This window comes from Microtus pennsylvanicus, chromosome 18 (genome assembly GCF_037038515.1).
Source record: "Microtus pennsylvanicus isolate mMicPen1 chromosome 18, mMicPen1.hap1, whole genome shotgun sequence".
Lineage (NCBI taxonomy): Eukaryota > Metazoa > Chordata > Mammalia > Rodentia > Cricetidae > Microtus > Microtus pennsylvanicus.
The window spans coordinates 2,792,643-2,813,785 of NC_134596.1; the positions used below are offsets into that span (position 1 = coordinate 2,792,643).

General features: G+C 56.5%; 3 protein-coding genes across 8 annotated transcripts; 2 read left to right on the plus strand and 1 right to left on the minus strand.

Moving 5' to 3' along the window:
- Window positions 1-179: 179 nt before the first annotated feature.
- Window positions 180-8,984, minus strand: Tbc1d17 (TBC1 domain family member 17). 2 transcript variants are annotated; one of them, XM_075953222.1, is made up of 18 exons: window positions 8,839-8,984; window positions 8,008-8,147; window positions 7,586-7,684; window positions 7,420-7,494; window positions 6,332-6,455; window positions 5,555-5,762; window positions 4,990-5,101; window positions 4,743-4,904; window positions 3,746-3,874; window positions 3,557-3,660; window positions 2,999-3,093; window positions 2,542-2,658; window positions 2,363-2,463; window positions 2,173-2,272; window positions 1,242-1,339; window positions 1,025-1,141; window positions 659-745; window positions 180-537 (listed from the first exon to the last, which is right to left on the minus strand). In XM_075953222.1, exons 2-18 carry the CDS (start codon window positions 8,026-8,028, stop codon window positions 343-345), a joined length of 1,944 nt encoding a protein of 647 aa, XP_075809337.1. In that variant the 5' UTR covers window positions 8,029-8,147; window positions 8,839-8,984; the 3' UTR covers window positions 180-342. The 2 variants fall into 2 exon arrangements, 1 of the variants encoding a protein (XP_075809337.1); XR_012908350.1 differs by lacking the exon at window positions 8,839-8,984 and having other exon boundaries at window positions 1,225-1,339; window positions 8,008-8,145.
- On the plus strand, window positions 8,321-14,294 carry Akt1s1 (AKT1 substrate 1). 4 transcript variants are annotated; one of them, XM_075953227.1, is made up of 5 exons: window positions 8,359-8,508; window positions 11,595-11,980; window positions 12,671-12,748; window positions 12,830-12,999; window positions 13,425-14,294. In XM_075953227.1, exons 2-5 carry the CDS (start codon window positions 11,602-11,604, stop codon window positions 13,566-13,568), a joined length of 771 nt encoding a protein of 256 aa, XP_075809342.1. In that variant the 5' UTR covers window positions 8,359-8,508; window positions 11,595-11,601; the 3' UTR covers window positions 13,569-14,294. The 4 variants fall into 4 exon arrangements, with proteins under 4 accessions (XP_075809344.1, XP_075809342.1, XP_075809341.1 ...); XM_075953226.1 differs by lacking the exon at window positions 8,359-8,508 and adding an exon at window positions 9,005-9,138; XM_075953228.1 differs by lacking the exon at window positions 8,359-8,508 and adding an exon at window positions 9,424-9,732.
- A 2,051-nt stretch (window positions 14,295-16,345) lies between these two features.
- Window positions 16,346-21,050, plus strand: Pnkp (polynucleotide kinase 3'-phosphatase). Of its 2 annotated transcripts, XM_075953260.1 has the most exons (16): window positions 16,355-16,576; window positions 17,100-17,146; window positions 17,409-17,708; window positions 18,466-18,545; window positions 18,630-18,687; window positions 18,814-18,921; window positions 19,080-19,151; window positions 19,610-19,658; window positions 19,734-19,804; window positions 19,893-19,985; window positions 20,066-20,162; window positions 20,250-20,311; window positions 20,397-20,506; window positions 20,591-20,678; window positions 20,752-20,813; window positions 20,899-21,050. In XM_075953260.1, the coding sequence occupies exons 1-16, from the start codon at window positions 16,426-16,428 to the stop codon at window positions 21,020-21,022; spliced, it is 1,572 nt and encodes a 523-aa protein (XP_075809375.1). In that variant the 5' UTR covers window positions 16,355-16,425; the 3' UTR covers window positions 21,023-21,050. The 2 variants fall into 2 exon arrangements, with proteins under 2 accessions (XP_075809376.1, XP_075809375.1); XM_075953261.1 differs by lacking the exon at window positions 17,100-17,146 and having other exon boundaries at window positions 16,346-16,576.
- The last annotated feature ends 93 nt before the right edge of the window (window positions 21,051-21,143 follow it).

Sequence of the window (21,143 nt, forward strand, 5' to 3'; positions counted from 1 at the left end):
CTTTCCACTGCTCTAGTTTCCTGAATGTAGCTGCCCTGGGCAGGTGACACTTGGGTGAACACTGCACTGTGGAGATCATAAGCTACAGGAGGATAAAGGGCTGATGGAAGAACAGAAAACTCGACAGCCTTGAGGCCAGTCTGGGCTATGAGCGAGATCTGAAAAACAAGGCTTATTGATCTCCAGCACACAGTCAATGGTTTATTGCCTCACATTGGCAGCTGGTGAGCGGGTTCAGGGAATCCTCAACCTCCACTGGCCGGCTTAAGGTCTCCTGCTGCAGGTCTCCTTTCCACATGGGCCCCAGGACTGGCAATCTCCGAGAACCCAGTCAGGTGCGGGCTAGGAGTCAGTGCCATCGTCGTCCTCAGGCAAGATCTCCAGGCTGCTGTCAGGCTGCGGGACATCCTCACGCGGAGGCAGGGGTGGCGGGGCCCGAGTAGGCGACAGTGGCAACGGGGATATGGGAGGAGACGGGCTACTAGGCTCTTCAGGCTTCGCCAACCCCAGGACTTCCTGCACATTGTGTGGCAGTTCCTGGGGGGAAGGGGGAAAAGCATCCAAAAGGCTAGGTGATGGGTGGGGGTGGAGTCAAATGGGGGGGGGATGGCGGGAAGAGCCATGGGGGTTTATTCCCTCTAAAGAGCAAAGGACTCACTGGGCAGGCAGTCAGCTGCCTGTACAGGGCCTCCGCCCGGGTCAGCACGTCCTCGACGCTCAGCTTCATGGTCAGTTCATTGATGTGCTGCAGGAAGGGCAGGGTAAGGCGCATGCCCGCCTTCCTTCTGGGGTTGGAGGGAAGCAGACTTGCCCCAGAGGTACAGGGCCCAGCTAGAAGAGGCCTTAGGATTCCCTGGCCTGCCACAAGGTAATACAGCATCCCCTGCTAGCACACCTGGACACTGGAGCACACTAGGAAGGACCCTCACTGGGGACAAGAGTTCCAACCCCACCCAGACAACAAGGTCAACAGGACACACTGCGGGTGGACTCGCCCACGTCAAGGGAAGTGCCCTCACTTCACCTTAAGGATCTCGTTGGAGCCAAAGCCAGACAGCATCAGGGTGTCCCGCTCCATGTCTAAGATGGCACAGGCCACCAGCAGGTGCAGATTGGGGCCAGGAAGCCCAGTCCACAGGACCTGGGGTATCAGAAGGAACCCTGAAGCCTGACTCTGACCTGCCCATCCCCCTTGACCTCCCCACCCTTCCACCAGCATCTCACCCCAGCTGGCTGCCCACCTCCCACAGCCGAAGGACATCAGGGAAGGGAAATTCCCTCTTGAACCAGATGAGCAGCCACCGGAAGCAGAAGCACAGCGAGCCCGAGTCCTGGGAATCTAGAGGACAGCAGGGAGTTAGCCTTGCCGGCAGCTGGTGGCCAAGCCCTGGTCTAGATCACAGTGGACTTAGCAGCTGGGATAGGCAGACGACAGGCATGGCCGCACACACATGCTGCACAGGACGCTCCCACCACTGCCTCCCTTTAGAGGGATGGGAACACAGTAAGACCATACTACACCAAGGGAAGCAACCGGGGCCGGTGCCAGAAGCACCCCGAGAATGTCAGTCAGTGTAGTAACCTGAGGACAGCATGAGTGTTACCATGGAAACGGTCCCCCCAAGCCAGCGTAATTGAGGACCTTGTCTAGACAATTAGTGGCCAGAATATCTAGCAGGTAAGTGAAATCTGTCTCAGGCTGTCTTGCAAGTGTGGCAGACAGAACGCCACACACCCAGAAGAACTGTGCTTCCAGGGGCCTTCCTGACAGAAGCAACTGTCTCCCTAGGCACAGAAGGTGACCTCCCAGCCAGCACGGTTCCAGGTTCCTCAAGGATACACTCAGGGTCTCAGTAGCTCAGGCTTAAACTCACTATGTGGCTTCAGATCCTCCTGCTTCTACCCCACCATGCTGAGATTACGGGTGCCGCACTTGCCCAGTTTTCCAGAGCTTCATGCACGTTAGCTGGGAATCCCAACAACTGAACCCTGGCCTCTTCAGCATTTCTCATTTTAAACAAGGAACTCCCAGCTAGAATGCAGTGGTCCTAGCTGATGGTCCAAAGAAACCTCACCTAGCCTATGGTGGGCAGGCTTCCCCATCCCCCTAGGCTTTGATGCCAGGTTACTTGGGACGTTTTTCTCATTCAGATGGTCGCACATAGGACCTACCCAGGAAATCACACAGTGGCTGATCCAGCACCCGCAGAAGCAGCAAGAGCTGCCCAAGCTGCCGCTTCATAGTCTCCTGGCTCTCCTCAAAGTTGCCATGCTGCGGGAAGCAGGAGCAAGTGTGAGAGCAGAGTACTGACTGGACACCTCAGTGGCTGTCCCCACACCCTTCTCCCATCCTGGGCCTCACCACAAGTTCCATGAAGCCACAGAAACACCAGAAGGCATCCACTTCGTTCTGAACAACGAAGAGGATTGGGGACAGGAGGTCACTCATGCCCTGAACATAGCCTGGGGGAACACAGGGTCAGCTGCATCACCTTGAGCACCTAAGACACCCAGCCTTCGCCCCATCAATGCAGCGCTCACCCAAGTCGAAGTGGTACATGCAGTAGGTTAGGAGGATGTCATTGAGCAGGCCCAGCCCTGGGTTCTCAGGGCCTTCGTAGAACTTGTTAGTCCTGTCGGTGCGGCTTACATCTCTCTCTGTGGGGGCCCAACACGGTAGGAGCACAAGAAAGGTTAGCTGGCCTTCCTAGCTGGTCACAGGCACCAGCCCTACTCTCCTGCATGCTGACAGCCCTCAGCTTCAGGGCTCATGCTACAGTAAGGGTGGGGGTTCCCCAGAACCTCTCATTGTCACCCCCAGTGTGAGACTCTGGGGAAATAGAGGCACAGGGGGTAAAGTCACACAGTCTCCCAGTGAGAGCCGACAAGGCCCCAAGACCTCTTTCCGTGTCCTGCCTCCTCCACTGCAGATCACCCCCATGGCCACAACATCCACCCAACTGCTTCCAGTCTGCCCCGCAATCCCCCGGCCACCCACCAATGAGACTACGGTATCCATGCAGCAGCGAGTTCCTCCGCTCCTGTTCAGCACTCACGGACTTCCACTGCAACTTCATTCGGAAGTACTCATCCCTGAGGACAGAGGTCACGGAAGCTATGGTCCCCGCTAGCACAGCACCCAGGGAACACCTGGGGAAGCACCGGTTCCATCGCTCCCCAGCCCTGCCCTGCTCACACAGGCCCCTGGTCCTGCTGCCCCATGGGCTTCTGGTAGTATCTGTCACCACTGCCTCTGTTGGGAAGCACGTCCAGGCACTGAAGCACCCTCAGGTGCTCACAAGGGGTTAGACGCCCACAAGAAGGAGCTGTGGGAGCTACAACAGTTCAGCAACAGACTGCAAGGGACTCCCATCAGGGGGATGAGGCTATTCACTGCATATAGTGGCTTCGAACCAGAATCTGTGGAAGCCCCAGTATGGTGCACAGCAGGGGCTATGCTGGCTCCAGGACACCCTAACCTGGAAGACTAGGGGGGCCAAGCCCAAGCCTGAGGGCAGATGTCTAAAGGATGTGGGGGCTGCACGTTCCCACTCACGTTTTCTTCCGCACGTGGGCTTTGTGTTCTTCAGCTGAACCCTCCCAGCTAAGGTACCCCAGGAGGAACTTCCATGCCTCCCGCCGCAGGCCAGGGCTGAGACCCTGGGGATGCAATGGAGCACACAGGTCAGGGACTTCCTCCTGGCCAGCTGCCAGCCCACCTTAGTCTACATCCACCGAGACTCACCCCTGAGAAGATCCGATTTTTCAATTCAGGGATATTCTGCAGGCGACCATCAGGACCCACATGGCGGGCCCATTCTTCCTCTGTGACTGGAGGAGCCCGCTCCACTGTGGGACGCCGCCCTAGCTCCACCTGCAGAACACAGGGGCAGGTGAGCTCCGAGCCCTCCTGGGCTGGAGGAACCCTAAAGACCAGAGGTCAGCAGGAAGCTTCCAGAAAAAAGGGCACCTGAGAACAGCAGCCACAGGCAGCCCTGAGACAGAAGGATCACACAGCACAAGGCCAGGGTGGAAAACTGAGACATCTAGCCTCAAAAACCAGAAATGGTTGGGGAACTGGTTCAGCAGGGGAGCACTGCTCGAGATCACCAGTGAGGGTCTGGGTGGGAATCAGTGGCAGAGAACCTGCCTAGCATGCAAGAGAGCCCCTGGGCTAGATGGATCCTCAGCACAAGAAAGACATCCACCAATTAACCAGGCAGCTGGCCCAGTACACAAGACTCCTGTGAAGTCATTGTTCACACAGCTCTAGAGACCGGTTTCACGTAACCGAGGTGCTGTGGGATCTTGAACTAGGCAGAGGTGTGTGACACACAAAGAACATTAACTGTACGATAACTGTGTGATGCTGTTATTTTTGTTTCGCTGCCTTTGTTTTAACGATGCTAAGGATGCGTGTTTATTATGTAAAGATGTGCTGCATTTATTTCACCTGGCCTGCCTACTGCACCTGACTGGTCTATAAAGAGCTGAATGGCCAATAGCTAGACAGAGAAAGGGTAGGCAGGGATAGGAGGAAATCTGGGCTTGGGAAAGAACGAGAAGAGGAGAGAATGAGCGATGCCCCTGCGGCCAGAAGCCGGGCAGATGCCAGCCAGACAGAGAAGCAGCGAAAGTAAGATAGAGACGTAAGAAAGGCGATGAGCCCACAAAAGATAAAAAGAAGCAGGTTTAAAAAAAAAAAAAAAACGAAAGGCAGAAACAGGGTCCTTGCCACTTACGCAGGAGATGACCTCGAAGCCAGGCTCCGGCTCATCGTCTGGCGGCAGGGGCAGGTCAGGGGAGGAGGCGCCCTCAGGGTGTGGCTGCAGGGCTCCCCGGAAGAAGTTGGTCACTCGAGAGAAGCTACTGAAGGTGGTAGAGTAGGGGTCTTGGAGGAAGCGCTGGGGAAAGGTGACAGGTGTTAGCGCTGCCCCTCCGGGTCTCCCCATCACACCCACGGTGCCCTGCGTCCGTCTCAGCACTCACAGACACCACATTGGAGCTGTCCTGGTCGAAGAGCTGAAGGTGATGGAAGGAGCTGGAAAGGGCGGAAGAGTCGTGGGGGAAGACCAAGTAGAGGCGGGGGTCCTGCGGAGAGCTGGGAGAGCAGGGACACACAGGAGGTCACAGGCCCTGAGGCACCTGGCCATGCTTCTCTAGGTCTGTAGCCCCCTTCCCACTACAAAATGGCACTGCAAGGAAAGTCTCCAGACCAGAGCTGGGCTTATTGCACTTCGGGGCCCACATGACTGACTCAGGAAGAAGCCAAAGAGCAGCTTTGTTGGGGATGGGGGAGATACTCTGTATGCAACAGAGACTACTACTGCGGGCCATCAAATGGGTCGTTTCTTCCCTCCCTGCCCTCACGCAGCCCACACTGCCTTCAACTGTCCATCCTGATGGCACACAGCCTTCCAAACACTGGGATGGCAGGCATATGTGCCTGCATCTTTTCAGGGCCTTTCTAGTAAAACTGCTTTGCTCATTTCCCGGAACTGCAGGCTGCAGAAAGACATACTGCCTCACGGATCCAACGCTGGCAGAGGCTTACCTGGCCAAGAGCAGATAGCGGCTGAGGATCCGGAGCAAGGCTCGGGTACCCCCTCTGTGGAAGTGCAAAGCAGGCAGGGAGCCTCCAGCCTGGGTCACCAGGACCAAGTAGGCCCAGCTGAGGCCTGGCTTGGACCTGCGGATGGACTTGAGCTCCCCCAGGCTCACGGAGAAGGCCCAGGAGCTCCGAGGACAGCTGGGCTCTGCACCTAGGGGAAGCAATGCATTGCTGGTGTGGTATCAACAGCAGGACAGGCCACTTCAGCGTGTTGTCTGCACAGCAGTCTTCTGAAGTCTCGGTGGAAGCTGCCCTCTACCCCTGAGAACTCTGGCACTTCCTTAGAAGTAAACTGCCTAAGATTAGAAAGCACCCCAGTGGATATGTCTGTCCCAGAATGTCCTAGAACCTCCCCAGGCTTCCCTCGGTCTTCAGTTTGAGAACTACCTTCCTCTGTCCCTAGTCTTCTGGCTGTCTTACCTCTCCAACACTCTCTTTGCTCCATACCCTACTTGAACCACAACAAAAGGTTTGGGAGGCTGAGCATGGTGACACACACCTTTAACCTTGGTACTTGGTAAGAGGCAGGCAGATCTCTGAGTTCAAGGTCAGCTAAGGCTACATAGTGAACTAGTAGAAGAAGAAGAGGAGGAGGAGGAGAGAAGAACCAAGCCATTCTTTCCTAGGCCAGAGAGGAAGCATATGGAAGCCACCCTGACTGTGGGTGAAAAGCCTTTGGAACCATGATCCGGCAGACCACTGCGGCACAGCTCCACCTACCTCTCCTGGGCTCTGCCAGGTGTGGCCGTGGCCGCACTGTGCTGATGACAGCCCAGTCAGGTTCATAGCCGGGGTCAAAGGTGGGCTCCTCCTCTGAGGCACTGGGCTCCCCTCCACTTGGGTCCTTGAGAGAAAGATAGGGAATAGAGAGCTGTGCTCGCAAGCAAACGTTCCCAGCTTGCAGCTGGAAGCCCCAGAGACAGCAGCCCTTTAGAACAAGGGCGCAAACAGGCAGGAGGGGCAGAAAGCTTGCTTGGTGGCTTGGTGGCTGAGGAAGAGTCAGGCTAGAACCCTAGATTCATGGCTACGCCTGAGGCCACAGCACCAACAGGGTCTGCTCTGCACTGACTTCTCACTGTAAGTGAATGAAGAGCCTTAAGTGACGGCCACTGTCACTGTGACTAACTGTGGGTCTACAGGGCACACTGCTATGACAGAAAGGGGATACCGTAGAGCAGCACCAGCCAGGTGGCTTGGCATGTGAGAGGGAGGACCTGAGTCCAGGCCGCAGAGTCCACAAGGAAGAAGGATGACTCCTCCAAGTAGTACATACATGAGTAAGGAAACAAAGCCCAAAGAGTTTGGTGTTTCACAGGCTCCCGCGATCACAAAAAACAGTTTCCAGCACGGGTCTGCACTGCCATCTTCTGGCTTCGGCATGCACCCACAAGGAGTGCACGCGCATGCCCATACACTCACACGGCACCCACCCACCTCACAAACTCAATCTCTGGGCTACTGAGCTGGTTCAGATTGCTGCGAAACCTGACAACCTGCATCAATCCCTGGGACCCGCGCAGGGGAGGAAGGTTATCCTCCGACTGCCACACCCACGCATGTGAATGCACACCAAATGTTACAAATATAAAGCTACTAGGTGAAACTAGATCGGAGGGAAAAGACAGCTACCTCACACCAAACTCAGGCCACGCCCCTAAAGAAATGGGAACCCAGGCTTTCACCCAAGAGGGTTCCCTAAGCAGCCAAGAGGACAGGACATCAGGTCGTTTCACAAAGCAAACAGGCTCGCAGGTTCCCGAGTAACCCCCGCCTTCCCCTTGAGTGGTGAAGAGAAGCGGTGCGCCTACCTTCTTGGAGAAGACGATCTGCGCCGGGTCTCCAGCCTCCTCCACCGGAGCCCAGTGCAGGAGGACGTCACTGTCCTGAGGGACGTGGGGAGGACTTAATAAAGTCGCCCGACTGCCCTCAACCACCAACCCGAAGTTCCCCTGATGCCACCTCCATCCCGTTCACCTTCTCCACCACACGGATGACGCCCGCGATGAGCGAGTCCGGGTCCTGGTGCTTCTTGGCGCTGGTGTGCAGATACACGCCTCCCTTCTCAAATACCACCTAGGGGCGGGCGCGGTGAGAGCCAGGGTCTAGGATGGAGCCCTCCCAGGGGCGGGGTCCAGAGACACAGGCGGACCAGCCAGGATGGGGCGTGCCGAGCCCACAGCCCGCCCGCGCGCGGGGAGGGCGTGCCCGTCCCCGAGGGGAGGAGCTAAGGCCGACTCTCCCTGCCGACCCTGGAGATGACAGCGTCTTTACCAAGAATCAGTGCTTACTAAATTAGCTCTGCCTCGTCCCTGCACAGCGGAAGGTGGAAGCAGACCATCGCGGGGGGAAGGGGGTGTCGCCTTAGACCAGCGAGGGAATGAGTCCCGAAGTCTTACCCTGTAGCTGGATCCGTCCATAGCCACCGCGGAGGTTCCACTGCCCCAATCTCCTCCCTTTCCGGGTCAATGAGGTGTCATATCCGGAAAGAACACTCCCTTCCAGGCCAGATAATGGTAGCGCCCCTGAAGCTGTGGAGCTGCAGTGGGTGAAACCATCTGTCAGAACAGGGTAGCTGAAACGTCAAGCGTCGGCTCACGTGGTGTAGACAACACTCTTGTTCAGGGTCAACGAGGCTGCGCAGGCGCAGTGTAGCACTCTCGCCACGAAGTAAACAAGTGGTCGGACCCGTGATCGCTACCCGACGACTCGTGACCGCCCAAGGAACGCCTCCTTGGCTCTCTCCATATTTTATACTGGCGTAGAAGCCAACATTGTGCCATTTTCCTCGAGGGCAAGCCATAGCGGCTCGGTGGAGGCCATGTTAATGCGGGGCACTACCATCTCTTTGCGGGGCGGGGCGGCGAGGTGTTGGAAAAGCGGAACAGAGACAGGAAAAGGTGAGAGGAGCTGTGTAGTACCAGAGGCGCGGAGGGGCTCGGGATAAGGGGTCAAGCAGTCAGGCTCCTGGAAACGAAGTTGCCCCAAATTTCTGAGTCACCGTGGAAAGAGGGCTGCGCCACCATTTTTAAACTGGGCAACCCGAAGCTAGAAATGCTGCCATATTGAATCTTTGCCAGCTTTGTGCTGAAGAGCAGGGGTGGGAGGAAGCGGTAGGCTGGACGGAAGGAGAGTCCATACGCACTATTGGCATATGAAGCCATACTGACTAGCACGACGGAACGGGAGCCTTTTTTCCTCCACTTCTGTGTTAGGAGTTGATTACGAACCGAGGGACGTCAGGCCGCTTGCCTTCGCTATTGTCCTGTGTGAGCGTGGGCATGCAGCCGTATTTGTTGCGGGCAGATCGAAATGATGTAGCTGAAGTCTTTTACTGTCTTTCCCATGGGCACTCTGCCGCTGTCTTGCAGAGGAAGCTTCTGGTTGCTCTTTTGATTTGGGGCATCTAGGATAAGGGAGGCGGAGTGTACGCAATGGAGGAGGGGCAGCTACACGGAAGTGATGCAAGAAGCCGCCATGCCTTTTGAGGGCGGCGACGGCGCCTGGCCGGCCATGCTGGCTACGGGCACGTGAGTGGAGGCGGCGTTGTGAGCTGGGGTTTGGGGAGGATCTGGCTTTCCTTAGGTTGAGGGGCCATGGGAAGGCGTGCGGCCATGGGAAGGGTACAGTGTGCGTAGGTCAGGGGGCAGTGATCTCCTTGCGACCCTTGGCTGAGTGCTGAAATGGCTAACGCTCAATCCCTCGTGTCTGACTCGCTACGAAAGCTAGACAAGCTTCACCTCGGTGTTGCAAACGGGCTGGGACTCTCACATTGGAGGCGAACCAAGTCCATGCAGTTGTGTTTTGGGGGGTCCGCTGGTGGGTGAGGGGGTGTCCATGGGCGGGACTTCCGGTCAGATCCCCGCCGGGGGCGGGACTTCTTGTTTTCTTCCTAGAGTAGGGGCCTCGCTGGTCCGCGGGCGTGGTTCAGCCCCGGGCCGCAGCCTTCGGTGGTAGGATCCCCCTGGGACGCCCCGCTCTGCGTCCCGTGCTGCAGCCGTTTCCTTCCCTATCTCCCGTCACACCTGTCCTGGGAGGCCTGCACTTGCCCGCTGGATAGCTCCCCCTTGCTGGTCTTCCCCTGCCTCTCACCTCATAGGAGATCACAGGCCTAGGAGGTCCGAGTAAGTCGCCCTCCTTTGAGCCGCCTTCAGAAGCCACTCAGCCTGTTTTCACACTGCTGCTGCTAGGAGCTGGGTCCTGCCATCATTTGCTCTCTCCTCAGAGAAGTGAGAACCCAGGCTAATAGCATACAGGTCGTGCCATCTTTTGGACCAGTCACTTTTCTCGCCCTGAGCCTTAGCCTCCTTTCTCAGCTAGGAAGGGTGTGAGTGTGAGTAGGAGTCGCTGGGTGGCTCCTAAAGCTTTGGTGGGACTTTGAAGTCCAAAGACAGCGTTATCAAACCACTACAGCTCATTTCTGCGGCTGTGGCAGGTGTCTGCAGCTTTCTCCTCAATGGAAAGTTGGGATGGGCAGTCTAGTGTCTTGAAGCAGGCAGGGTAGCGCTCAGGATTGGCAAAGGGCTCTGGACAGACTGTCCTTGTCGGTGGCCAGTTCAGCTGGTGGGACAGTCAAGATCTGGTCTTCCTGAGTTTGGAGCTTAAGTCCTGAAATGCAGTGACCACCGCTCTTCATGCCATAGGAAGTGAGAGGTTGCTTAGGAATGGTTATCGCATTCTGGTCCAGCGTGTGAGCAGTTCCCACCTTGGGGAGTTGGGTGGAAGGTGGCAGGGTGGAGTCTTTTGAGTGTGCAGGACAGCTTGCAAGCTGCAACCAGATTCCAGATTCTGCTTCTCTTTACTGTGGTCCTGATGCGCTTGAATCCCCCCCAGGGTGAGGTGCGCACTGCCTGTCAAGCAGGGGCTTCAGCTGCCACACCCCCTGGTGTGTGGAAAGAGGCACCGGTCCATGGTTCCACTGCAGGAGCCAGGAGATTGGCAGCGGTGCAGCTGTCAGCGGGCCCTGAGCAGCTTGCGCCCTCCTTCCCCCACATTCAGCCAGAGCTCAGCCCTGTCCTAAGAGAGTGGCCCTGGAAGCCCAGCAAGGGGACTGGAGTGACCCAGGGAGGGACTGTCTCCCTCCCCAGCTGAGTGTAAGGTTGGCAGTGACCTGAGGCCAGTGAGCTGAGTGTGCGGTCCATCTGGTCCTGGAAAGTCTGAAGGGCAGAGCTCCACAGCAGTGGAGGACCTGCTGGACCAAATGAAGGATGGAGGCTGGCAGGGGCCGGGGTGCTTTGCTGCAGAAACCGTGCAAGTCACCTGTGGTTTTCCTGGAGCCCGGTCTCTGTGACAGTTTTGCTCCAGCCTCTGAGTGCTGTGATTTCAGGTGTATGTCCCCCATGCCTGGCTCATGTGTGTTAACACCCTACACACCGAGGACAAGGTACACATGAATCCATGTAAGTCTTCAAAGACACAGGCTGGGTGTGTGCGCTGCACACCTCAAATCCCAGCTACTCCAGTAGTAGAGGAAGGAGAGTCGCTAGGGCTGCGTGTTGGTCCTAGCTTACAAACCAGACAGGCCTTGATGTGGCTGAGGTGGTTCTTGCCAGCACTCAGGAAGTCTTGGGTTCAGTTCCCAGCCCCACATAAACCAGGTGTGGTGCTGTGCATGTGTAACACCAGCACTCAAGAGCTGGACACATGGGGTCAGGACTTAAAGGTTATCTGTAGCCATAGAGTGACAGGAGTACATGAGACCCTGTCGCAAAAAAATAGGAAGACCCCAGGCTGAAATAACCGCAGACCAATTTGGCTACAGCGCTCATGGCCAAGCAGGTGAAGACTTCAGACTTTGGAGTGGCCCCTGTGTGGAGCTGGAAATGATGGTGGCTAGTATGGGTCCTGGGGGAAGCAGGTCTGGGAAAGGGGTGGAGCTCAGCTGAGAGGTGCATGCCGTGGAAGGGGAGTCGCATTGGGGCACTCGGCCCTCGGGATGGGTAGAGATGGCACAGCCTCAGTCCCTCTGTCCTGCTCTGGCCCACAGGGCGCGGATGGCGTCTGGGCGGCCAGAGGAACTGTGGGAGGCCGTTGTGGGGGCCGCTGAGCGCTTCCGGGCCCGCACTGGCACAGAGCTGGTGTTGCTGACTGCAGCGCCACCACCGCCACCCCGCCCAGGGCCCTGTGCCTATGCAGCCCATGGCCGCGGGGCCCTGGCAGAGGCTGCACGCCGCTGCCTCCACGACATCGCTCAGGCACACAGGGCTGCCACCGCCACCCGACCTGGTCCCCCACCAGCACCACAGCCGCCCAGCCCTGCTCCTAGCCCTCCGCCTCGGCCAGCCCTGGCCAGGGAGGATGATGAGGAAGATGAGGACGAGCCCACTGAGACAGAGACTTCTGGGGAGCGGCTGGGCGGTAGCGATAATGGAGGTGAGCTGGGGTGCGGGGGTTGGTACTGGGCTGGGCTTGCTGGTTTCTGGACACTTGTCCTAATGCATCCTTAGGAAGGCATTAAAGCATTCCCTGGCAGCCTCACACAAGATCCAACAGCACACAACACAGTATGTTGAGCAAACACGGTTTCCTTGACTGCTTCTGGTCTGGCTAAGGTTCTCTAAGAGATGCAGTTGTCTCTGGAAAGAAAGGGGAGGTAGAGCAGTTTGCTGGGAATGGTGTACTGCCACAGCTGAGGGAACCGGGACCAGGGTTCCGGGCACTCGGCAGCATTTCCAGTTCTCACGGAATCCCACTCTGGGCGGCTGGGTCTAGAGACTGCTGCTGGGGAAGAGTCGGAAAGTGGATGTTTCTCCGAGCGTGAGAGGAATTCTCATTTGCCATCTTTGCCCACGGCTGGTCACCTCATCCTGTCCTGAAGGACAGAAACTCGAGTCAGGGGTTCTAACATCAGATCTCTGAGACTATAGGCAAGTGGTCTGGCCACAGCATCTTCCATTTGTCCCCACCAGACCAACTTTTTTTTTGGAACTATTTTGGGTGACATTGTCCCAAGCAGATCTTAAGAGGTTCCACGTTGAAGCTAGCAGTGGCTGAGTGAGCAGACAAAGCAGATGAAGAGTGTTGAGGCCCAGGGACCAATTGCAGGGCCTGTTGTACCCACAGGACTCTTCATGATGGATGAGGACGCCACTCTCCAAGACCTGCCCCCCTTCTGCGAGTCAGACCCGGAGAGCACAGATGGTGAGGATCCTGGGTTGTTCAAGCCCTAGGAGGCCAGGCCGAGGGTAGGGGTACAGAAGCTGAAGCCTCCCTGTGTCACAGACGGCAGCCTGAGTGAGGAGACCCCCGCCGGTCCCCCAGCCTGCCCCAAGCCCCCGGCCGCAGCCCTGCCCACCCAGCAATACGCCAAGTCCCTGCCTGTGTCTGTGCCAGTGTGGGCCTTCAAGGAGAAGAGGGCAGAGGCGCGATCTTCAGATGAGGAGAACGGCCCGGTGAGCGGGGAACGAGGCCGAGTGGCCTCTCTTCTCCATCCCAGGACACCCTGCAGTTTAGGAGGAAGGCCCCTTGCCTGTTCAGAGTCGTTTTTGAGGGAAGGAGGGTCAGATTGTCTCGCAGGATTCCTTTCCCCAATATCATCCTGGATGTGGTTCCTTCAGGCAGCACTGTGAGGAAAGTTAGATGACTTTCCTCAGCTTTGCATGGCCAGGTCCCAGTATGACACCCCGATCCGGGCGGGGACCTGCTGTCCTGGCTGAGAAGCAGCCAGGTACCCTGGCACCTGAACCCCTGTTCTTTGTCAGAGCCAGAAGGGGAGGGGGGGCGGAACGTTCTGGTTCCTGGTGGGCTGGACAATCCTGGCGGGCAGGAGGACATCGCGGAGGCGGCGCCTGTGCACTGAGGTTTCCTCCCTCCACAGCCCTCCTCGCCCGACCTGGACCGGATCGCCGCTAGTATGCGGGCACTGGTGCTGCGGGAGGCCGAAGACACCCAGGTCTTCGGGGACCTGCCGCGGCCGCGACTCAACACCAGCGACTTCCAGAAGCTGAAGCGGAAATACTGAGCGGGCAGCACGCCCAGCGGGCTGAGGCCGGCGGAAGGCCACTGTCGCCGTTGGTCTATAAGCCATGAGCCTTCTCCGCCCAGCGACAGGACGATTCTTTGCGGGATTGGCTCGCTCCGGTTTGGAGCGGGGCTAGTTCTAAAACGCTCAGTGGGTCAACTCCGTCTCTTGCCTAGCAACAGAAGCTTTACCCGCGCATCCTTGGCTCGGCTTGCTGCCCAAGCACCGGAGCCCATCTGCGGGACCAGGCGATGGCTCCGCCCGTGTCCGGAGAGTCGCCCATAGCCCTTCTCGAACCCCCCATCCGATTGGCCCTGGCCTCCTGGGGGCGTGGTCAAGCCCTCCCGAACCCAGAATTGGCCTGAGGTCTTGAGTTTGTTACACTACTAGGGCTGGGTTTTTTTCTTTTGTTTGTTTGTTTGTTTTGGCCCGAATCCTGACACTTGTATCCGGTACCCCACGGGATGGTCCGGTCTGCTCTGCGTCTGATGCCCCCATAAGTTTCTCCCCACGATAGCCTATCCATCAAAGTCTGTCCTATACCCAGGGCGGTACCAGCTTCCTGTGTCCCGTCCCCCCATCCCCCGACCCCAACAGGTGCCTTAAAGGGCCCTCTTCCACCCAAGGTAGGGGGCCTCGCTCTCCGGCCCTGGCCCTGGGTGCGGGAGAGTGGGGTGGGGGTCGGGAGGGATGCTCTGAAATTAAAGTTTTACCTCTGGCTAGTGAGTGCGTGGTGTGTGGGTGTATGGGACGCTCGTCTAAAGTGGAGCTGGTTTCAGAGCATTCCCGGGCGGTTACGGTGGAAATGTGGTTTTCGGGAACGTGACGGCGGGAGTGGGTAGAGAGGTGACCGTAGGTGAAACGGCGGGGGAAATTTGTCACCTTCAAATTAGTCACATGGATTGCCTCCCTTTTCTTGTTTGCCTTTGCCCTTTTGTTGTTTAGTTTTTCCCAAGACCGGGTTTCTTTGTGTGGCCCTACCCCACCACCCCAGCTTTAGTGCATCTGTCCCAGGAGGTAGACGTGATTTTTCCATTTTGCAGCAGAGAATTTAGCATCATCGAAGCAAAGGAAGAGTGTGGTGAGGCCATGAGCTTCTAATACTAGGGACAAGTGCCGCTTTGCGCTGTCAGAAGAGTGGAGAACGCCACTTCTATGCACGTCTATCATTCCAGCAACGAGGAGGTGGATTTAGGAGGCATAGAAGTCAGTTAATGTTAACCTGGATTTCCAGAGACCCTGCCTCAAAGGACAAAACAGCCAGGCATGCTGGTACACGCCTTTAATCCCAACACTGGGGAGGCAGAAGCAGGTGGTATGTTGAGCGAGTTCCAGGATAGCCAGAGCTATACAGAACACCACACACACATACACAACGACCACCACCACCCTACAGCCGAAAAAGGCTAAATTCATTCTTAAGGTGTTTTCTTTTCATGGACCTGTGTCAACCCAACAACACCGTAGCCACGACCAAATGCCATATAAAAGGAAAGAAACCGGGGCTGGAGAGATGGCTCAGCGGTTAAGAGCATTGCCTGCTCTTCCAAAGGTCCTGAGTTCAATTCCCAGCAACCACATGGTGGCTCACAGCCATCTGTAATGGGGTCTGGTGCCCTCTTCTAGCCTGCAGGCATAAACAGAGACAGAACATTGTATACATAATAAGTAAATTTAAAAAAGAAAAAAGGAAAGAAACCATCAATGACCAGGCGTGATGATGCTGGTTTATTTTGTTTTTTTTTTTTTTCCCTGACAGTTTCTCTGTTTTCTGTCCAGGAGCTTGCACTATAGACCAGGCTGACCCTGAACTCGGAGATCTGCCTTCCGAATGCTGGGATTAAAAGCATGTGCCACAACCGCCCGGCTGTAGTGCTTGCTTTTAATACCAATATTTCGATAGCAGAGGCAGGCAGATCTCTGCAAGTTCGGGGTTAGCTAGGGTGTTGTGGTGGGCTAGTATCCAAGTCAGATAATTCCTCTGGGCTGAAAGATAAGCCCAGCTGGACCTGTTGACAGCGGATTTCACTCAGAGAAGGAGGAGGAGGCAGAGAAGTCATGAGGCCCTGAGTGCCTTGCTCTTCTCACAAGCGGACGTAGGCACTTTTGCCCGAATTGCCTGTGGCCTAGGCAGAGGCTAAAGGATGCGGGTGAGGAAGAAGTAGGGGAAAGGTGTCATGCCTGCTAGGTGTGGCCCTTGCTCCACTGGCTAGCACCACCCCCAGGGCAGTAACAACCCTCACCTATGCTCTGTAAACCCAGTAAGCTCATTGTCTCCCGGAATGATCTTTGGTGGGATCATATTTCGGTTTATCTTTCAGACTTTTAAGAGGAACATAGACATTGCTTAGGTTTTCACCTGGAAAGCAACTTTTCTCACGGTAGTCCTGGCTGCCCAGAGCTTGCTATGTAGACCGGGCCGGCTTCTGCTGGGATTAGACAATGTGCCACTGCGCCCAGAAAGGAATTTTAACAACACGGCTACATTCTGAGCCCCTATCACAAAACAAAACCAAGTTAACTCCCTCGTAGGGACCTAGTGCCCACGGATCCAAATGCCCCTTACTCACACGGGCTTATAAAGCTGCAGGCGAATCAGGGACGGCGCATGTGCTGTGGGAGGAGTCAGACCTTCTGACTGTGGTGAGTTTGGGAATGAACTCAGAAGTGACCCCAACAGTAAACTAGCCTCACTGGCTACGTACTGGAACTGCTGTGGTAGCCTAGGAAACGTTAAACCCGCCCATAGGCAAGGGGCGGGATTTCCGGGCGACTCTAGTGGGAAGGCAGGACTTCCGGTAGCAGACCGTAACTGGCTGCCGAGCCGTGAGTCTGTTCTCCTTTGCCGCTTCCCGGGATGTCACAGCTGGGATGCCGGGGCCGCTTGTGGCTGCAGAGCCCCGCCGGGGGACCGCCCCCTATATTTCTGCCGTCGGATGGCCAAGCCCTGGTCCTAGGTCGGGGACCCCTGACCCAGGTGACGGACCGGAAGTGCTCCCGAAATCAAGGTGGGCGCGGGAGAAGTGAAATTGCGGCGTCGAGAGTTGCAGGGGAGGTTGTGCCGACCCAGAAGCTAGACGGGGCTTTTGGGGAGGGACCGAGCGGGTCCGGGAGACTATCACCGGACGGAGGAGGATGCTCACAGCAGAGAGACGGTCTCTGGGCAGGGTGTATAGGTCTACTCAATGTGTCTCATGGAACAAGCCGATCCTACAGATAAAAATAGACCTATCCTGTGCCACCCCCGGGTCTCTGACATCCTAGGGACCCTGACCTCTGTGAGTGTAGGGCCCGGTCCTATTGAGGTCCTCGGGCTCACCCGTCATCCAGGCACTTGAGTGGTAGAGACATAAGAATCCGTTTAAGGCCAGCCACCAGTGTGTGGCGAGTTCTAGGCTACTCTAGGCTACTTGAGGCCCTGTGTTGGGGGTGGGAGGAAAGTGCCTCTTCCTCCGAAGTGCAATACGTAGTCTGTAGCTGGCCATGTCCCCATACGTGATGTAAACCCTGACTCCATCCCCTTACCCTCAGTGGAGCTGATTGCAGACCCTGAGACCCGGACAGTGGCAGTGAAACAGGTACCAGTGTCTCAGCAACGGGCAGCAAGGACTTGGGGGAGGGGTCGGGGTGGGTCACAGCTCTTCAGAAGGCTGATCAGCTATTCGCTTTTCCACCGTGCCAGACTGGATACCTGTAACCTTTCAAAGTTCTGATTGGTAGCACGAAATGAATTGGTGGGAAGAGTAAGGGTCTGTTTGTGAAATAGGGTATTGGACTTGGTGAGGGGGCGGGTGTTCCCTAAAGGGGTGGAGCCAACTCTAGCTCTCCCTTTCTCTGCAGCTGGGCATTAACCCATCAACTGTTGGGACCCAGGAGTTGAAGCCAGGGTTGTCAGCTTCTCTACGCTTGGGGGACACCCTGTATCTAGTCAATGGCCTACACCCCTTAACCCTGCATTGGGAAGAAGTTAGCACATCAGGATCCCAGCCAGATACTCCACCGGGCACTCCCCCTGTGGATTCGGTGGACCGGGAGGTTGCTGAGCCTCCGGAAAAGAGGGTGCGGAAATCATCCCCTGGCTGGGAGAGCTTAAAGAAGTTACTGGTGTTCACAGCATCTGGGGTAAAGCCCCGGGGCAAGGTGAGGTCACAGTCGTGTCATTTACTCAAAGTTTACTTTGTGCAGCCCTGGGATAGTCTTACAAAGTCTCTGAGCCTGCGCTGTTGTGAGCAGAGATTGTTGAGTTGTGTCTGAAGACTGCTACCACTGAGGGGCAGGATACAGAGCAGGCCCTGGAATCAGTGATGACCAGACCTTAGACGTGTTTATGGGCCACTCTGAAATGAGGCCACAGAAAATGGGGGGGGTGTGTCTGGTCCCTGGCTGGGCATGCAGTCAACAGTGAATTTTGTTTTTATTTTTTATTTTTGAATTTTTTTAAAAAAAATTTTAAAATTTACTCATTTATTTATGTGAAGTTGCATGATTTTATGTGTACCACATGCACACAGGTGCTTGCAGAGGCCAGAGAGCACTGGGTTCCTTGGAGATGGAGTTAGGGGAATTGTGAGCCACCTGATGTGTGTGCACTTAACCATTTAGTCATCTCTCCAGCTCTTCCAACAAAGACCTTTGCTCCTTCTGAGCTGTTAATCCTCCCAGCAGAGTCTCAGGGGAAGGGTGTGGGTAGGACATGGGTCCCCATTAAAGTCTGGAAAGTGGGGAGCAGAGAACACAGGAGCAACTGGTACTGTGCCGTCTTCCCTCCCTCAATCATGCATTTTTTGACGGTTGCCTGTTCCTAAGGGTGATCCCAGTATCAAAGGGCTGGTGTTGGTCAGCCTGTGAGGAAGGTCAGAGATGACACTACTGCTGTCCCTGTTTTTGGTGACACCAGGTGGCTGCCTTTGACCTAGATGGGACTCTTATCACCACCCGCTCTGGAAAGGTCTTCCCCACCAGCCCCAGTGACTGGAGGTGAGGTGGGATGTAGGAAGAGGCTGGGATGGGAACCCAGAGTCCTCTAGACTACAAGTCCTTGCTGCTTCCCACTGACCACAGGATTCTGTATCCGGAGATTCCAAAGAAGCTCCAGGAGCTGGATACTGAGGGTTACAAGGTGCGTGGGTGTGGATCTTCTCTAGAAGAGCTACAGGGTGTGGTGCTGGGGGGGGGGGGGCATGTTTGTGTAGTGTTCAGGCTGAGCTGTGGTGAGGGTCTCCAGTGTGTCCTTATCTGTCCCTAGCTGGTAATCTTCACCAACCAAATGGGCATTGGGCGAGGGAAGCTGCCAGCAGAGGTGTTCAAGGCCAAGGTGGAGGCTGTATTGGAGAAGCTGGGGGTCCCATTTCAGGTACTGCCAGAAGAGACACTGAGGGGCTGTGCGGGACTGGGACCCAGAGAGAACATCCCAAGGCATGGAATGGAGGCCTCAGCTGGGGTTATGCTGACAGGAATGTCCTTGGAGATCCCGAGCACTGTGAGCATAGTGTAACCTGGCCACCTCCACAGGTGCTGGTGGCAACACATGCAGGGCTAAACCGGAAGCCAGTGAGTGGCATGTGGGACCATCTGCAGGAGCAGGTGAGCATTCCCAGCACAGCCCTCATGACCCTTGCTCCTTTGCCCTCCCGGGTCCCTGCCATCTGTCAATCCCAGCTTTGGACTTGGGAGACCAGCACTCTTATCTGCAGAGCAGAGGAACTGAGAAGCTGCAGCTCAGGGGTCAGGGTTTAGCCTCTGAGGTCTAAAGCAGTGGGTGAGCAGAGATGCTCGTGGCTGAGGGGAGAGCCTGGCAAATATCAGGGACGTGGGAAGGTGGCTGAGGAGGTGGCCCAAGGGTACAGATCTAGAAAGGCAGACACTGACACAACCCGAGTGGGAAGAGCAGGGAAGGGAATCAGGGCTGCTGTGGGTTGTGTGCCCTCTGGAAGCCACTGGGGAACAGGCGAGACACGCAGCAGCAAAGTCCTTGTGTATGGGGTACAACCAGTCCCTCTGCTGTTCCATATGGAGGGGCTTCTCACCGCCTCTCTTTGCAGGCCAACGAGGGCGTGCCCATTTCCATCAGTGACAGCATCTTCGTGGGAGGTAAGAGGAACAGGCTTTGGGGGTATGAGGAACCTTGTCTGTGCTCAGTGGTGGACAAGGTCACCCTCCTTACAGATGCAGCAGGGCGCCCAGCCAACTGGGCCCCAGGGAGAAAGAAGAAAGACTTCTCTTGCGCAGACCGCCTGGTAAGCCTGGGGGTATCCGTGTCCCCCATCCTTCCCCGTACCCACCTCTGCTACACCTCTGAACCCTTCAGACCCATCTCTCCCCCAGTTCGCCCTCAACATCGGCCTGCGCTTTGCCACTCCAGAGGAGTTCTTCCTTAAGTGGACAGCAGCTGGATTTGAGCTTCCAGCTTTTGACCCGGTGAGACCCAAGGGAAAAGCGTTGAGAGGCTTTTTTTTGCTTGGCTCCCAGGCTTACACCCCCTTTTGTTCCCCTGCCAGAGGACAGTCTCCAGCGCCGGGCCCCTCTACATCCCAGAGTCCAGCATCCTCCTCAGCCCAAACCCAGAGGTGGTGGTCACAGTAGGATTCCCTGGGGGTGAGATGCCACAGCCCAACCAATCTCCGGCTCCCCCGGTAATCATTTGGTTCCTAGACTCTAGCTGATGGCCACACTTCCCCACAGCTGGCAAGTCCACCTTCGTCCAGGAACACCTGTTGCCAGCTGGATACGTCCACATAAACAGGGTGAGTGGGGCTGTACCCTCCCTCGGAGCACTGTTCTTGGGGTGGGACTCTCCAGACTGACTGTGACCCGTCCTGGGTCCCATAGGACACGCTGGGGTCATGGCAGCGTTGTGTGAGCTCATGCCAGGCAGCACTGAGGCAGGGGAAGCAAGTTGTGATTGACAATACCAATCCAGATGTCCCAAGTAGGGCCAGGTACTGGAACCCTGGGGTGGGGTGGGGTGGGGATGGGGACTGAGTGCTGGGTGGCAGCAAAAGCAGCACTTGCCCCCTCCACAGGTACATCCAGTGTGCCAGAGATGCAGGTGTGCCCTGTCGCTGCTTCAACTTCTGTGCTACGCTGGAGCAGGCTCGCCACAACAACAGGGTGAGCCACACCCTCCAGGCTCCGCCTCTCTCTAAGCCCATGCCCCCTGACCTCTGTGCCTCTCTTTCTGCAGTTCCGCGAGATGACCGACCCCTCGCATGCACTGGTGTCAGACATGGTCATGTTCAGTTACAGGTTCAGGGGCCTGGGGGACTGAAGGGTACAGGAGGTGGTGGGGTACAGAGCCTCCCCTTCCCCACCTAACACCCCTATCCCACAGGAAGCAGTTTGAGCCACCCACACTGGCCGAGGGCTTCCTGGAGATCCTTCAGATCCCATTCCGACTACGGACACATCTGGACCCAGCACTGCAGCGCCTGTACTGCCAATTCTTGGAGGGCTGAGCCCACAATAAACAATGTTGCTACTCTGCTCAAGACCACCTTGCTGGGCATGTGGGAGGCAAACCTGCCATGGCATTCTACACTGAACCTGGGCTTACAATTCCACACCTGGCTGAGGAAT